Source organism: Zalophus californianus, chromosome 4, assembly GCF_009762305.2.
Source record: "Zalophus californianus isolate mZalCal1 chromosome 4, mZalCal1.pri.v2, whole genome shotgun sequence".
NCBI lineage: Eukaryota > Metazoa > Chordata > Mammalia > Carnivora > Otariidae > Zalophus > Zalophus californianus.
The window spans coordinates 42,207,923-42,226,052 of NC_045598.1; the positions used below are offsets into that span (position 1 = coordinate 42,207,923).

General features: G+C 39.5%; 1 protein-coding gene across 1 annotated transcript in view; it reads left to right on the plus strand.

Annotated features, from left to right (window-relative positions):
• Positions 1-724: 724 nt before the first annotated feature.
• ZYG11B (zyg-11 family member B, cell cycle regulator) overlaps positions 725-18,130 on the plus strand; it is a 68,094-nt gene continuing 50,688 nt past the window's right edge. Inside the window, exon 1 of the mRNA XM_027604296.1 lies at positions 725-958. Within this exon, the coding sequence (XP_027460097.1) occupies positions 956-958 (3 nt within the window). The 5' untranslated portion in view covers positions 725-955. The remainder of the gene's footprint in view (positions 959-18,130) is intronic.

Below are 18,130 nucleotides of genomic sequence, written 5' to 3' on the forward strand. Positions count from 1 at the left end.
TCCTCGGTTTTGCTGCAGGTTTAGGATTAGAGTTTAATCAGGTGAGCACAAGGAAAGGAGAGCAGGACTGGAAAAATGAAGGCTAATACCTAGGAATGATTTTCATGATGGACAACAGAATCTAAACTCGAGGACGGTCAAGGACGGAAGTGAGGATAAAAGGGCCATGTAAGGAATAGTGAAAACGTGGTAGGATCAGTGGATTTTGAGTGTTGGAGGAGTTGAAGTTTTGGATTTGGGTATTAGAGGAAGAGAGCTAGAAATGAAGGGGGTTGTAATGGGAGAGCTGGATGATTAAAATTGACATTATACAGGGGTTACAATCATTGGTAATGAGATCTAAGGTAAGAGCATGGAAATGAGAGGCTGAGGCAAGGTGATCCCTAGTGGAGAGGAGAACCTGAGGTGTGAGGGCATTGAAAGAATTACCTAAGAGAACGGAAATCACCAACAATTACGACAATGGTAACGAATGACAATGAACTGGAAACGCAAGGGCTTATAGATTACTGAAACGAGTGAGTGCTCCAATCTCCTGTTATGACGTAATATCTAAAGCTCTTATTTTTAGAAAGAAGCTACGATTTGAGGGGGGTGTGGCTCCTTTAAGGGCCCGGCAAGGGAGCAGAACCCAGAGGTCAGGCGCGCGGTAGCGACTCCTTGACTGAGTCTGCGCAATGAGGGCGGAGGCGGGACCAAACTCAGCTTACCAGTGGGGGGCGGGGCCTCGCGTGGGCGGAGTTTGCGCTCCGGGTCGGGCTGCGGCTGCGGCTGCGGCTGCTGCACTTCCAGCTTCTGGGGGAAGGAGGCCGAGGCCTGGGCCAAGCCCGGAGCCGCCGCTTCCCGGAGCCTCCTGGAGCCCCCGCGCCGGCTCAGCCTGGGGGCGGGCTCAGGCCCGGCCCGCCGCCGAACCCAGGACAGAGGCTGCACGCCCGAGGACCAGGCCGGCGCAGCCATGGTGAGGGAACGAGGCCTGCCGGAGCCTCAGCCGCACGCCACCTTAGCCCCCGCGGCCTGCCCCTCCCTAGCTCTGGTGCCCCCGTCTGCCCCCTGCCTTTACCTCACCCCCTTGCTACTGTCCCCCTCGGCGCCCCCGCTTCTCCTTCCCCCTGTTCCCCGTCCACCTGCTGGGGTGACATCCCCCCCAGCTCTCTCTTTCCCGGTGACACCCTTTTTATCACCCCCAATGACAGCTTCTTTCGCGTTCCCCGTTGCCGCCCCCTCCTCGTCCTTTAACCCGACCTTCCTTTTCTCCTCTACCGTTTTGCTTTTTTATCTCTTGGGATCTCTGTACCTCTCTTCTTCCTCCCTATTTTTCGCTCCTGCTCTTTGCTCTCGCTTCTTACACCCTTTAATTATTTTATCTCCACTGCCCCCTTCTCTCCGTATTCTTTCTCCCCTTCGTCCTCTACCAGCCACATTTCCTCTCCCCCTTAATCGGATGTCGTTTCTCCCCCGCACTCACAGCTGTCCCCATTTCCTTCTAAGGCTTCAGGGGTCTGTGCAGGAACAATTTGAGGGCAATTGCTTCCCAGGAACAGTGGGGCGGGCAGATAGGGATTTGTAAGCTTTCTTCTTTTTCTTTTTTGTAGAGGGGAAGGGGGAGATGGGAAGTATTGGAGAGAGCCTGACGCCTTATTGCCTAGGGTTATTGCAAAACCTGGGTGATAGTGTGTTTTGGAATGAAGCATGGGGTGACGGCCAGCATCCGTTCTATGACCTTTTGAGATACCTAGCCTTTGACAAATAATTAAACATGTTTTGAAACGTTTTTTTTTTTTATTTATTTTGAGTGTCTTTTAATGTGGAGGTACGTACAGCTTGGGAAATTTAAAAATATTTATTTGCAAGCTTAATTATTACTCAGAACAAACGGTTTGTTTTTTGTTTGGAGGCAGAGACCAGGGCATCTGAAGACAAAATCAGGTTCGCAGTCAGATTGTGCCAGTCTTTTTAATACCTTCTAATACCATCGTTTGTTTCGCGCTCTCTGCCTTTGCTTGAGAGACACTTATATTTGCAAATTTTCTCCTTCCTGTTTCAGAATAAGTTGAGGCTTCAGTTGGTTTTTCATTGAGTTGGGTTACACATGGTTTGCAGTACATTTAATAAACACTGCTGATCATATCAGCAATCTAAATTTTGGTCTCTGGGAGGAATAAGATATTCTAGTCAAAACTAAGTCCTGGTAATCATGTTCTAGGAGGTTAGTCAGTTTTTGTTTTTACCCCATTCATTTTTTAGGAAAGTGGTTTATTATAAAATCATTTAATCTGTGAACTTTCTCTTAACTGACTGCATTTTTAGGTGGTTCTTCTGTGTCTCCCTCCACAACAACCCTTCACATACACAATCCATCACACTATCTTTGTGTGGTAACCTGTATCTCCCCCTGAAATGTGGGGTTTTTCTAGGCAGCAGTTGTGCCTACTTATTCCTGTTATTCCCAGTGCCCAGGCCATATCCATGCTTGAATGATTCACTTTGTGCTCTCATTTTCCTATCTGACAAGTATGATCTTAAACTGAAATTTGAGACAACTAGAGGACTACATAGAGTGAGTTGGAGAATTTTATTTTGGGGGCAAAAAATAAATTTAGTAAGATGCAATGATCTCTTTAGAATAAAGTAAGCTGTCCTGCCTAAGACACCAAATTTCTAGGCTTTTGGAAGCATTGGCTCTCCCACTGAGAATGAATGTATGAGTACAGAAGGAGAAGATTTAAACTCTTTCTGGGTGTTTACGATCCAAAGGTGTCATTTGTGCTGGGCCAGAAAGATGAATATGGTTTATATAGATCATTTTGGGAAGGCAAAGAATGCTTTGTTTGAATGAGAGTAGAAAGTAATTAGGATGTATTATAGGTAGCAGATTACCTTTATTTAGCATGGAGAGTTGAGGAAATGAGGATGTATAGTAGGAAATGTGACTAGGAAGATATATTAGGCATGACTATAATTTCGACTTCGCCTGCAACTAACTTGATTTTCTTTACTTGTTAAAACAAATAAATAAAACCTTTAAAAACAAAAACAAAAAACACATACATGCAGAATTAAGAGTGTATGTCCGGGAGAAGTGAAGAGAAGGCAAAATATTAGCTTATTATGAGCTGAGAATTACCTGTGAGGCTGTTCTTTTTTATTTCCTTATGCAATATATGTAGTAGGCACTCAGTAAATAGAGTTAAACATTATTACAAAGCTTTGCATTTTATATTTTTCAAAATTTTCATTGTTGTGTTTTGAATAGTTAAGATGTCTAAAACAAGGGTTCTCAGACTTTACCATAAATCAGAATCAGCTGGAGGGTTTGTGCCATCACGTCCTGAGTTTGATTTATTAGGTTGGAGTAGGGCCTGATAGTTGCATTTCTTTCTTTCTTTCTTTCTTTCTTCCTTCCTTTCTTTCTTCCTTTCTTCCTTTCTTCCTTTCTTTCCTTTCTTTCCTTTTCTTTTCTTTCTTTTCTTTCTTCTTTCTTTCTGATTTTATTTATTTATTTAACAGAGAGAGACACAGCGAGAGAGAGAGAGGGAACACAAGCAGGGGGAGTAGGAGAGGGAGAAGCACACTCCCTGCTGAGCAGGGAACCTGATGCGGGGCTTGATCCCAGGACCCTGGGACCTTGACCTGAGCCGAAGGCAGATGCTTAGCCGACTGAGCCACCCAGGCGCCCCAGTTTGCATTTCTTTTTTTTTAATTTTTTATTGTTATGTTAATCACCATACATCATTAGTTCTTGATGTAGTGTTCCATGATTCATTGTTTGTGCATAACACCCAGTGCTCCACGCAGAGCATGCCCTCCTTAATACCCATCACCGGGCTAACCCATCCCCCCACCCCCCTCCCCTCTAGAACCCTCAGTTTGTTTTTCAGAGTCCATCGTCTCTCATGGTTCCTCTGCCCCAGTTTGCATTTCTAACAAGTCCTCATGTCATGCTGATGTTCTCTGTTCTCTGACCAACACTTTGAGAACCACAGGTTTAAGATGTAGTTCTTTTTATTCTTGTTTTTTTTTTTTTTTTTGAGTGCCATTGACTGTGTTGGCACTGGGAATATTACAAATAATACAGATATGATCCCTGCCTTTTTGTATATTGTATGTGTGGACAGTCTAGACATCAAACAAAAAGAGTAATTTTAAATGCAAAGCGTGTAAAGAAAGGAAAAGTTGTGGGATCATGGTATGGGATAGTCACAGCTGGCTTCTCAGGATTTTGCTTTTAGGAAGAAAACTGAAAGATTAAATTATAGGAGTTGTATTGTGGAAAACTGATAGGAAGAATGGCACAGTGAATGACCTGTGGTGGTACCTCTTTTGCCTGCTTAACTGCATATCCTGGAGTTCTCAGAGAACTCAGGGAAACCTCATCTGCCTTGCTTACCCCTCAAAAAGACCCCTAAGTCACACCCCCTCTATTACGTAGCCCTCTTTCATAGAATACATATCAGTTGTAATTATAATGAGAAGCAGTCATACGTGCTAAAAAGAAATAAATCAGGGTACAATATAAAGTGACATTATATAGTTAACCCTTGAACATTGCCAGGGTTAGGGGCATCAACCCCTGTGTAGTCAAAAATCCCAGTATAACTTTTACCTCCTCAAAAACTTAGCTACTAATAGCCTACTGTTGACTGGAAGCCTTACCAGTGACAGAGTCAATTAATGCATACTTGTATGTTGTATGTATTATAAACTGTATTCTTATAAGATAGAGAAAAAGTGTTACTAAGAAAATCATAAGGAAGAGAAAATACATTTACAATACCATACTGTAAAAAAATCTGTGTATTAGTGGACCCACACAATTCAGACCTGTGCTGTTTAAGGGTCAAAGGTATATGAGTGTATGGCAACTATTTTAGATAGTATGGTTAGGCTAATATTTATTGAACATGGTTGTGTATTTTAAATGCTGTTTTAAGTGCTTTATATATTTTATCTCATTTAATCCTCATAGCATCCCAATGAAAAAAATACTAGCTCTGTGAATGTAGAGACCATGTTTGTTTGGCTCACCATTGTATCTTTAACACTTACATAGTACCTGGTGCATTGTAAGTGCTCAATAAGTATTTGTTAAATGAATAAATGACTTTGGGGATGATCAGAAAGTCAGGGAGGCATTGTTGAAAAAGGGACATTTGAATTGGGGGTTTTAACAAGTGGGGGTTTATTGGATAAGAGTTTGGGAAGGAAGGCCATTCTTGGCAAAGGGACCAGCTTGAGCATAAAAACTGGGCCCGAAGCAGGCATGATGTATTCTGGGACATGGGTGGCTCTAGTATTGAGGGTTCAGGAGAAGATGAGACTGGGTGAGCCTAGGGTCAGATCATGGAGTACCTTGAGTCATAGGCTTAGGAGTTTTGGCCTCACTGTAAAGACCCAGAGTACCTTGTTTTTGTGTGTGAAGGAATATCATAATTAAGAGATTTTGGAGGTTATAGCTCTAAATCAATATGAAACATGTTTTGGTGTGGGAAGAGCTATTGCACTAGTCTAGCTGAAAATAAGTGTGTGAACTTTCACCCTAGGCTTGTTTTGGTGCTGGTGATTTAAACTAGAAGAAGGAGAATATAAGGAAATAAAATACAAAGTTAGAGTGGTGCCAGAGTACACCACTTTTTGGCAAAGTGAATTTTCCATAGAGGCATTACTATGGAGTTGTAGAAGCAGCACAGAATCACTAATAGCTTTGCAGTTTTGCTCACTGGGCCTCAGTTCTCACATATGTTGCTGTTAGGGATTTATGAGAATATTAAAGTGAATTTACTATACCAAAGTCCTTTATTTACAAACAGTAGGTCTCCCAAGGGTCATATATTAGGTCATGTAAAAAGAATCAGCACTTCCCAATCTCATTTGTTTTTTTAAAATAGATTTTGTGTGGTATAAGGAATAATTTTAAGTAAAATATACTTTATTTTTAAATTACGTAGTTAACTTAATAATGAACAAAATACATTAAAACAAATTTCAGCCTTTTCCTGTTTAACAAATGACACATTAACATAAGATAAAGCATTATTTGTAATATTTTCAAATGAATATATATTACAATGTAGATTGAAATTTACTATGTTTATGGCATCAAAATAGATAAGAACTGACTTTTTAACCTTAAATTTGGAATTGTTGCATTTTTGTACTTAAAAAAATCAAAACATTTTTATAATTGTTCTGTTTTATTTCTAAACGACAAAAGGAATGGTTTCATGCTGCTACTTGCAAGCCTGTCTCCACAAATAAAATATTGGAAGTATAGATAGTTCATTTCCAATAAATGAAAAGTCAAATTGGATATAACTATCACCGCATTTCTTTTTTTTTTTTTAAAGATTTTATTTATTTATTCGTGAGAGACAGAGAGAGAGAGAGAGAGAGAGAGAGGCAGAGGGAGAAGCAGGCTCCCCACTGAGCAGGGAGCCCGATGCGGGACTTGATCCCAGGACCCTGGGATCATGACCTGAGCCGAAGGCAGACGCTTAACCATCTGAGCCACCCAGGCGCCCCTATCACCGCATTTCTTTGTTGTTTTTTTTGTTTTGTTTTTAAGTTTTTATTTTAATTCCAGTTAGTTACCATATAGTGTTAGGTTAGTTTTAGGTGTACAATATAGTAATTCAGCAGTTCCCGTGTATCACCTGGTGCTCATCACACCAAGTACACTCCTTTTGTTTAAGATTTTATTTATTTATTTGACAGAGAGAGAGAACACACACAGTGGGAGTGGGAGAGGGAACACAAGCAGCAGGAGTGGGGAGAGGGAGAAGCAGGCTTCCTGCTGAGCAGGATGCCTAATGCGGGCTCGATCCCAGGATGCTGGGATCATGACCTTAGCCGAAGGCAGACACTTTTTTTTTTTTTAAAGATTTTATTTATTTATTTGAGAGAGAATGAGATAGAGAGAGAGAACATGAGAGGGGGGAGGGTCAGAGGGAGAAGCAGACTCCCTGCTGAGCAGGGAGCCTGATGTGGGACTCGATCCCGGGACTCCAGGATCATGACCTGAGCCGAAGGCAGACACTTAACAACTGAGCCACCCAGGTGCCCCCAAGTGTACTCCTTAATTTCCATCACCTATTTAACCCATACCCCCATCCCCTCCCTTCTGGTAACCATCAGATTGTTCTCTATAATTAAAAGTCTGTTTCTTGCTTTGACTCTCTCCCTCTCGTTTTTTTCCTTTGCTCTTTTGTTCCTTAAATTTCACATCAGTGAAATCATTTGGTATTCATCTTTCTCTGTCCGATTTATTTCACTTAGCATTATACTCTCTAGCTCCATCATGTCGTTATAAATGGCAAGATTTCATTCTTTTTTATGGCTAAATAGTATTCCAGTGTGTGTGTGTGTGTGTGTGTGTGTGTGTGTGTGTGTGCGCGCGCGCGCGCGCGCGCACGCGCATGCATATATATCACATCTTCTTTATCCATTCTTCAGTTGATGGCCACTTGGGTTGCTTCCATGTCTTGGCTATTGTAAATAATGCTGCTATAAATATAGGGGTGCATGTATCCCTTTGAATTAGTGTTTTTGTGTTCTTTGGGTAAATACCCAGTAGTGTGATAGCTGGATCACAGGATAGTTCTATTTTTAACTTTTAAAATGATACTGCACTTTTTTTTTTTAAGAATTTATTTGTTTATTTGACAGACACAGCGAGAGAGGGAACACAAGCAGGGGGAGTGGGAGAGGGAGAAGCAGGCTTCCTGCTGAGCCAGGAGCCCGGTGTGGGGCTCAATCCCAGGACCCTGGGATCATGAACTGAGCCGAAGGCAGACACTTAACGGACTGAGCCACCTAGGTGCCCCAATACTGCACTCTTAATTTAACAGCATTGAAAATAGTGTATATTTCAAAATTTTATTGTATACAGAGCATAGTTGGTATGTGTGTGAATTTGTGGACTCTACCATACTTAAGGAGCCTGCAGTTTGGGTCCCACTAGTTAATAGCAGTCTTATAGGGTTGCTAGGGCCACACAGGTTGTACTGCACAACTCAGGTGGCAACCATATATGTGGACAGCAATGCGTCTACAAAGATCTGTATCCTGTGTACTTGACAGTGTCTAGCACATAGTTGGGGCTCAGCAAATAGTTGCTAAATGATTGTGTTTTGCATAGTATACAAGGGCCCTTATCTGGTCTTTTAATCTAATGATCTAATCATTTTATGAGAAAAGTCTTTGCATTTATGCTTAGTAATACTGAGCACACCTTAAGAGTTTTTTGTGCCTCTAAGTTTTGCTTACACTGTTCTTTTTGTCTAGAATGCTGTCTCGCTTCCTGACTTTTTGACTATTAAACCTTCAATATCCCCTTAAGGCCTATCTCCTTTGCGAAGCCTTCAGTTACCCCCAGGCAGCCTTGGGTTACTCCTTTCTATATGCCTCTCCTGTGCTTGGCATTGTTAGTTAAGGAAGGTGGCTGTCTTTCCAGATTGTGAGCTCTCTGAGGACAAGAACAGGACTGTGTTTTTTCAACTTCATGTTTTAAGCACTTAGCATAATGCCTGAGACATAGTAAGTAGGTAAATATTTGTTCAGTAAAAGAGTGTGTGCACTTTGTAGAGAATATGATAAGGTAATGTCAACTGAGATGTGAGTTATGAAAGACGGAAAAAAAGGATGAATACTCTGTACAGGTCCCCTGAGGGCAAGAAATGTTGGATCAGATAGTTTTTCTCTTACTAGCCCAAGTGTTACTTTTGACCTGGGATATATGGATGTTTCTGTCTAGAAGAGTTCAGCAGGAGGGTGCCTGGGTGGCTCAGTTCGTTAAGCATCTGCCTTTGGCTCAGGTCATGATTCCAGGGTCCTGGGATCAAGCCACACATCCGGCTCCCTGCTCCGCAGAGAGCCTGCTTCTCCCTCTCCCTCTGCCTGCCGCTGCCGCTCTGCCTACTTGTGCTCTCTCTGTCAAATAAATAAATAAAATCTTAAAAAAAAAAAAAACAGTTCAGCAGGAAGAGTTGGGGAGGAAGCCAAATGATTTCACGATGAATTGCTAAGCAATGTCTTTTCGTATAAACACTTACAAATTATTTGTCTATAATTTGTGGAGATGTCCTTTCAGAGAATAGAATATTTAAACACAGATGGTAAAGAATGAGTTACTTGTAAATCTAGAGGGGTGGTTAATTATTTAAACATTTTGTTAGCTCTATAAAAATCTTCTGGGTTTTTTTTTTCTTTTTTCCTATCTCTAGTTCTCCCTTGTACAGGCATTTTTCTTAGCTCTCCAGCATCTTAATGCCTGTGCAATGTCATATTCTCCTTTTCTAAGGACATTTTTAAAGTTTGAATGTTCTTGGTTATATAATATCAGTTTTTTCTTTTCATAGAACTTGTAACCTTTGGCAAATCATGTCACCTCTCTATGCCTCCATTTAAAAATCTCTAAAATGAAAAAGTTGTATTAAATCTTCTCTATGATCTCTTCCACCTCTTAAGATTCTAGAAAGTTAAAGGTAAGTTATTATAGTAGATACATTCTATTAGCTATAGTCCTGTGGGATCAGGGCACTTGAGCTCTTACCTCCATGAATATATTACCCAACTTTTCACACCAAAAAATTTTGGTTATGTTAATATTTGTATAGTATTTTAGTATTTTAAAGTCATTTTTCATATACACATCCATTTATTCTTCATCACCATTTTGTGAAGTAGTCAAGATAGAAGTTTAGCATCGGGGGTGCCTGGGTGGCTCAGTCATTAAACGTCTGTCTTTGGCTCGGGTCATGATACCAGGGTCCTGGGATTGAGCCCCTGGTCGTGATCCCAGGGTCCTGGGATTGAGCCCCATGTCGGGCTCCCTGCTCAGCAGGAAGCCTGCTTCTCCCTCTCCCGCACCCCCTGCTTGTGTTCCCTCTCTTGCTGTGTCTGTCTTTGTCAAATAAATAAAATCTTAAAAAAAAAAGTTTAGCATCAATTTTACAAATAAGAAAACTGAGAATTTATTTTCCTAAGATCACACAGCTAGTAAGTAGCAGAGTCAGCACTGACTGCAAGCCCAGTGTTCTTTCCATTATTAACCTGGCTTCTCTGTTTACTCTATTATATTTCAAAACTCATGCTAGTAGTTAAGAGAAAAATAATGCTGAAGTATCTCTTTGAGTTCACGAATCCTATGATCTGTTTATATGCTCAGTGATTACTGACCTGAATTTTTGTTTTGTTTTTTAGATTGTTTTATTACATGAGTTAAGGTGGAAAGTAAGGGGATTTATTTACCTTTCTAGGCCTTGATCTTTTTTAGATAGAACTCTAGCTCCTTGCCCTTTAGCATATAGCTGTTGGCCACACTGGCCAGGCCTTGAAGTGATACATGCAAGAATCTTGCCTTACCTCCGTTTTTATCTGGCATCTAGAGATCTTTAAGGAGTAGTTGATGATTTTTAAAAAAGAAAAATAAATGCCCATAGTCCATTCCAAATAGTTTGATATATCTGTACCCTTGAACACAATATATCTGTGCCCTTGGCGTTACCTTCTTGACCTTATTCCTCATTTGTAAAATGATTGTGTTTGGGGAAGGAGAAGATGAAGGGTTTAGATCATATCTAAGGTTATCTTAGATGTTTATTGCTAGAAATCTGACTTGCTTGAATCAGCAGTAGAAAATGCAAAAACAAAAACAAAAAAACCCAAAAAGCCAAAACTAATAAACTAAGAAGAGATTTCCCATGGAGTACTACTAAAATGAGGAGTCAAAGATTGTCCAATATCTGAAGTTTCTTATACCCATGAACTCATGACACTTGTCTGCCTTTCATTCCCACACTTTAATTTCAGGGCTAGACTTAGGCTATTTCTCTATTGTCAGATAGTCTTTTTATCTAGGGGCAAAAGTATTTTATTTTTTATTTTTTTAATTGTTTAAAAGATTTTATTTATTTATTCAGCAGAGAGAGAGACAGCGAGAGAGAGGGAACACAAGCAGGGGGAGTGGGAGAGGGAGAAGCAGGGTTCCCGCCGAGCAGGGAGCCCGATACGGGGCTCGATCCCAGGACCCTGGGATCATGACCTGAGCCCAAGGAAGCTGCTTAACGACTGAGCCACCCAGGCGTAGGGGCAAAAGTATTTTAAATAAACCTAGCAATAAATTTGTGCCTGACTATTCATTTGTTTTTTCAATAAACATTTAGTGTGCCCCATGTTGTAGGCATTATTTTAGGCTCTGGGAATACAGCAGTGAACAAAACACAGTTTTGTTCTATAGAGTTTTTATTCTATAATAATAGGTAGTATTTACTGAGCAATTAATATATCAGTCACTGTTCTATGTGTCTTGCACTTAGAATTTATTTAATTCTGACAATAATCCTATGATGTAAATACTGTTATTGTCTGTATTTTACAGATCATAAAACTGAGGTGCAGGGAGATTAGGTACTTTGCCTAAAATTATATCATTTTCTAAGTGGTAGAGCTGGTACTTTAAACTAGGCAGGCCGACTCCCAAACCACCACTTTTCAGAACAGTATTACACAATCCTCCAGAGAGATGTCAATAAACTATTTTTATTTTTATTTTTATTTTTTTTAAAGATTTTATTTATTTATTCATGAGAGAGAGAGAGAGAGAGAGAGAGGCAGAGGGAGAAGCAGGCTCCCAAGGAGCAGGGAGCCCGATGCGGGACTCGATGAGAGAGAGAGGCAGAGGGAGAAGCAGGCTCCCAAGGAGCAGGGAGCCTGATGCGGGACTCTATCCCAGGACCCTGGGATCATGACCTGAGCCGAAGGCAGACGCTTAACCATCTGAGCCACCCAGGCGCCCAATAAACTATTTTTAATCATAAAATTATCAAGTTTGTAATCTTTGTAGTCACTGGTTCCTGGCCCAATCTTAAGAAAAAAAAAATCATCCAGGTGTTCCAAAAAAAAAAAAAAAAGCACCATCAGAGCCATTTGTCTTCTCTTGGAGGATTTGTCAGGTTTAGGAACATTTCAGGTAGGAAATGAGATTTTGAGCCTGATTCACATGAGTTAGAACTGATAGAACTACAAAAAGCCAGGATCCTAAAATGTCTACATCCTTTGTGAAAAGGTAGACTTAAAAAATGTCTACCTGATGGTGTAGGGAGACAAAGAAGCTTTTTTGTCTTGATATGGACTCTGAATGGGAAAGGTCTCTCTTGAGAATTTACAACCATGAACCTGCTGTCCTATGTGTCTGAAACTTAAACTTATATTACTTGTGTGAGATCATTGCTAGTAGGAAGGGAATATTTACTGCGTAATTAACTCTATCAGGCATTGTGCTACGGGTTTTTAAACACACTTTCTCACTTCATCCTGACAATATCATCATGAGATAAGTACCAATATTATCCCCATTCTACCAAGGACAGAATTGAGGGTCAGAAAAGTGAGATAATTTGTAGTGTAACACCACCTAGAATTCAAATCTAGGTCCAGTATTCTTTCTACTAACCACAGTGCCTCTGGAAAAGGCACTTTATTTTTGTAACTCAGCTTCCTTATCTGTAAAATGAAATTTGTGATATTTCTCCTTTCATTTCATCAGATTATTGTATCAAATGAAATAAAGGATGTGAGCTTGCTTTGTTTACTGTAAGATGTTGTTACCAGCATAATCCATAAAGTGTATTTTTCCTTATAATTAACCAAAAGAGAGACCTCAATATTCAGTGATCCTGAAACCCACAAGGTCTATCTTGAGGAATTAAGGCAATTTTAATACTTTTATACCAGATATTTCCTGAAGTAGTGTCAATAGGAGAAATAAAATGAATTTCCAGACAAGTTACAATGTAGTAATTTACTAATTCATTCAAGAAATAATTTATTGGGTACGTTTTATGGGGCTTCAATTCCAAGTGTAAAAGATCCCTGATCTCTTTCAGTTTTTTGTCATACCAGTAGCAGTGGAAGCCCCAGACCCCTCCAACAGTAGATTACAGTTGTGATATATAGAGAATTCCCAGTGTCCTCCACCTCCCCAGTTGGTAGAAATGGATGGGCCACTGCCTAGAATATTGAAATGCTGCTTTACCATGACCCTGGCCATATAGTAGCTGATGAAGCTTTTAAAATTATAAAACAAACCAACCTACAAGATAGATAACTAAGTCATGGGGAGGTGGCTGAGAATGCCTCTAGCTGAGTGTTGTGTAGATGACTAAATACTTCAAGGAAAGAGAATATAAGAAAGCAAAAAAAAAAGATAAAAGAAAAATTAAGGATGATTAAAAGAAAGCCATGAGAAGGTTTAGGAAGAGCTAATGAGTGTCGATATGAGATTCCTCAAAGAGAGACCCTGTGGCCTCCAGACTCTCTCAGTAATGAGGTTTCTCTTTTGATTAATTATAAGGAAAAATACACTTTATATGGATGTCTCTGGTAACAATGTCTTAGAGTTAACAAAGCATATTCATATCCTTTATTTCATTTGATACAATAACCTTATGAAATGAAAGGAAAAATATTACAAATGTCATTTTATGGATAAGGAAGCTGAGGCCCAAAAATGAAATGACTTTTACAGAGGCATTGTAGTTAGTAGAAGGAAATCCTACTGGACCTAGGATTTTAATGAGTGATAGATAAGGAGGGATCCTTTTTGTTGTCTGGAAGGTATGGAACTGGGTTCTAAAGAAATGGAAAGCCATCCAAAAAGATATACTGCTATAAGTGCATGGATGTCTTTTCTGAAGAGAGGGAGAGTTGATAGACATTTTCTTGCTATCAGAAAGTAGTCAAGTGGAAAAAGCTGTTTTGAGGAGCTATTCTTTTTTTGCCCTGTCTTCATTATCCCATACCCCTAGTTGTACCATGTTCTTTTTTTTTAATGTTTCTTTTATTTTTTTAAAAGATTTTATTTATTTGAGAGAGAGAGAATGAGAGATAGAGAGCACGAGAGGGAAGAGGGTCAGAGGGAGAAGCAGATTCCCTGCCCAGCAGGGAGCCCAATGCGGGACTCAATCCCCAGACTCCAGGATCATGACCTGAGCCGAAGGCAGTCACTTAACCAACTGAGCCACCCAGGCGCCCTGTACCATGTTCTTATAAGAAGCAGTGTTTCGAAAGCAGGGAATCTGCTTATAGATAGTTCATTTATTCACATACTCAGTAGACACCAGTCATTTGCTCTGTAAGAGTAGAGGACACAAAAATGGATAAGGCTTGGGTCTTAACCCCAGTCGTTTTCAGTATGTGGGACATTGAGCTCCTGCTGATAGATGATGAACTGTTCTAAAACTCCTTTCCTAACTCCTAGGGCCTGGTAAATGATGCATTTCCTGAGACGTTAATTTTTATGTACTAAAGCCTCCATACTAGAGAACTACTTAGTTACTAAGAATTACTACAATTTAGTAATCATAAAGCTAAAGTTAGCAGATTACGAGTTTATTGAAGACTTTTTTTTTAAAAGATTTTATTTATTTATTTGAGAGAGAGAATGAGATAGAGAGAGGGAGCATGAGAGGGGGGAGGGTCAGAGGGAGAAGCAGACTCCCCGCTGATAGCGGGGAGCCCAATGCGGGACTCGATCCTGGGACTACAGGATCATGACCTGAGCTGAAGGCAGTTGCTCAACAACTGAGCCACCCAGGTGCCCCAAGACTCTTTTATGAAGAAGTCTGACACTTGCAAGTGTTGCAAAGTTCCTACTACATATGTACAAATGTAGCTTTTTGGAATTCCTGTAATTCCTTGGAAGAGAGCTTTGTAATCAATGCATCAGCAGTGTTTGAGTTGGTAGTTTTTTTATGGTTGCTAGTTTTTTATCTTAATTATGAATTGTCATTAATTTAACTTTATTATTGGTATCATTTGTTGTGTTTTATTTGGTTAATCTCATGTATGGTGATGTATATTTGCATTAATAGTATTTTTGACATAAAAATTTCCAAATTTAGACTTTGACAATGTATTGTGAAATAGGAAACATTCATTTTCCTGTTGTTAAACCAGATATTTATAAAATTGCCTTGTAGGGGCACCTGGGTGGCTCAGTCCTTAAGCATCTGCCTTCGGCTCAGGTCATGATCCCAGGTTTCTGGGATTGAGCCCCGCATCAGGCTCCCTGCTCAGTGGGGAGCCTGCTTCTCCCTCTCCCACTCCCCTTGCTTGTGTTCCCTCTCTTGCTGTGTCTCTCTCTGCCAAATAAATAAATTAAAAAATCTTAAAAATTTTTTTTTTCCTTGTAATGATAACTTCATTGTTAACACTTTCCAACTGGAACTTGGGAACCAAGAAGGATGGGTAGGCTATGAAGTTTTTTGCCCTACCTAAGTGGGCCACAGGAAAAAAAATTTTTGAGAACTGCTTTTCTTGAATCATAGTTTAGAGGGGGAGACAGCCATGTAAGCAAAAGTAGATAACTATAATAGAACTATATACAGAGTGTAGTGTGATTATATCTGGCTGTGTTTTGGTATATGAGGGACACCATAGAGGAGTGGACATAGGTACTGGCTCTTGTAGTATGAATAGGAATTTGATGGATGGACAGGTGCAGAGGGCATTCTAGGAAGAGGGAACAGCATATATAAAGAAAGGGAGCATGGCTACCACTGGTAAACATTCCTCTGAACCTCAGGTTCCTAACAGAAATAATTTCTGTTCTCCATAACTCACAGAGTCGTCATGATTGTTTTGAAAAGGCTTTATAAATTGAAGTGCCAGACAGATGTATAGTGATGAAAATTCCTACTATTTTCTTTCTTTTTTTTTTTTTTCCAACATCTGGGAGCCTTCTGTGTCTCCCCTAGGTAATGTCATGTCAAGACTTCTTCTGACCTCCTTTCATTCTAGTCATCCTTTTCCTCTGTTTTGTTCCTTCAAGGCCCTGCTCTGTGATATATAAAGGCAGGAGCAGAAGAGAAGACATGTGTATACACCTACCCTTAATAGTAGAATAAATTCTTTAATTGCTTATGTTTAACTATTTAAGTTGTGACCTATGTATCTAGTCTCAGCAGTGTCATAATCCATGGAACATAATCCCCTCAGCCAAAAAGTCATTTCAAAATAACTCTGAGTCTTTATTTGCAAATTTTGGAACATTGTAAAGTAGAACAGAGGTCACAGATAATGCTTCTCCAAAATCTCTTTTTATTTCTTGTCTGCTTCCCTTATACATCATAGCTGCCTCTCTACCTTTCCTCTGAAAATCTTCCCAAGACTCCTTTGCAACCCAGTCCATCATTATCAGATGTTAAAACCTCTAGGGAATGTAAGACTGTGTAGGGAAAGGGTATAAGAGCAGTGGTGAGAAGTTACATTATGGCCAATTTAGGAATAATAAGTATGCATATGTATGTGTGTATATACATAAATGTTTTCATTCAAAATTAAAATGTTACTGAGTCTAATAAAAATGTCTATTTTAGTTTGAATACACATACTGAAAAATATCTTTGATAAAATGATAGTTTCTTGGTTATCTTATAATATTTGAAAAGCAGAAACAGGGACACCTGGGTGGCTCAGTCCATTAAGCGGCTGCCTTTGGCTCTTGTTGTGATCCCAGGGTCCTGGGATCGAGCCCCACATCAGGCTCCTTGCTCAGCGGGAAGCCTGCTTCTCTCTCTGCCTGCCGCTCCCCCCTGTTTGTGCTTGTTCTCCCCCCCACCCTGTCAAATAAATAAATTAAAATCTTAAAAAAACAGAAACAGCTTTTTTTTCATTTCCACTAGTTTTTATTTTTTGTCTTTTTCCATTTTTAATAATTTGATATATTCAGAAAACCATATGAACATTTATGTAAGTCATGGAACATAATAAACCAATATCTAAAAACCTGGCATCCCAACTTAAGAAATAGAACATGACCACTGCAATTTTTTCCCCTGTGTGTTCCTCTATGCCACATCCCCCTAACCTCAAGGTATCCTCTATCCTTTTTTATTTCATTTCTTTCCCTTGTTCTTCTCTATAGATACACCACAACATATTTAGTTTAGAGGTAGCTTTCTAAGCTCCTGAAACACTTTTCAGGCAATATAATTTCCTGTGGCTGTGTAGATGTTTAATTGAAATCCTGCTACATACTGTTTTTATGTAGCTTAGTAATATTTTACTCTTAGCATTTTGCTGTGTCATTAAAAGTTATTCAGAAACATACATATTGCTGTGTAATATTATATAGAATTGAGGGCGCCTGGGTGGTTCAGTTGGTTAAGCGACTGCCTTCAGCTCAGGTCATGATCCCCGAGTCCCGGGATCGAGTCCCACATCAGGCTCCCTGCTGAGCAGGGAGTCTGCTTCTCCCTCTGACCCTACCCCCTCTTGGGCTCTCTCTCTCTCTCACTCTCTCTCTCTCAAATAAATAAATAAAATAAATTAAAATCTTTAAAAAAAAAGAATTGATATACCATGATTTACTTACCATTTTCTCTTATTTTAGACATTTGCATGTGTGGATTTTTTTTTTTTTTTTGGTCAGAAAAACTGTAATCAATCCCTATATACTTTTGTTAATATCTATGATTATTTACCATTTTTAGGTAAATTCTACCTAATGAAGAAGTACTGGATCAAGAGTGTGGATGTTTTTATGATTATTAAATCTTTCATATCCAGAAAAATTGTACCAGTTTACACTCTGACCAGCAGTATTTGAGAGGACCAATCTGGGCAAACTTTATTTGAATAATTCACTGTCAGGACTATATCCTGTTCCAGAAAACACATTAACTAAAAAAAAATTTAAAAAAAGAGCTGCACTGTTGTTTCATACTGGAATTGTTGTTTTTCGTATTTGCTGTAGGGTATTTTTTTCAGCCATTGTTCAGGGACCATGTCATTCTGCCCCCTGTACTTGTGATAGTTAATTACAGGGCTTAGTAATCTCTCCTGATCACTGCCTCTGAGAATTTATCTATTCTTACCGTTCAGCTGTCACCACTAGGGGATGCTATTTAAATCTGCATATTCAGCTCAGTTCTTTCACCAGAGCCTTAGTTCCTTTTCTGTCCTTGCCTGAACAGACAGACTCTCTATGACTACAACAAATTCTTCTGAAGAAACAATCCTTTGCCTAGTCTTCTTATCAGTTTTGTCAGTGAGATTATTTTTTTTAATTTTTATTTTCTAACTTTTTATTTTGACAATTTCAGACTTATAAAAAGTTGCAAAAATAATACAA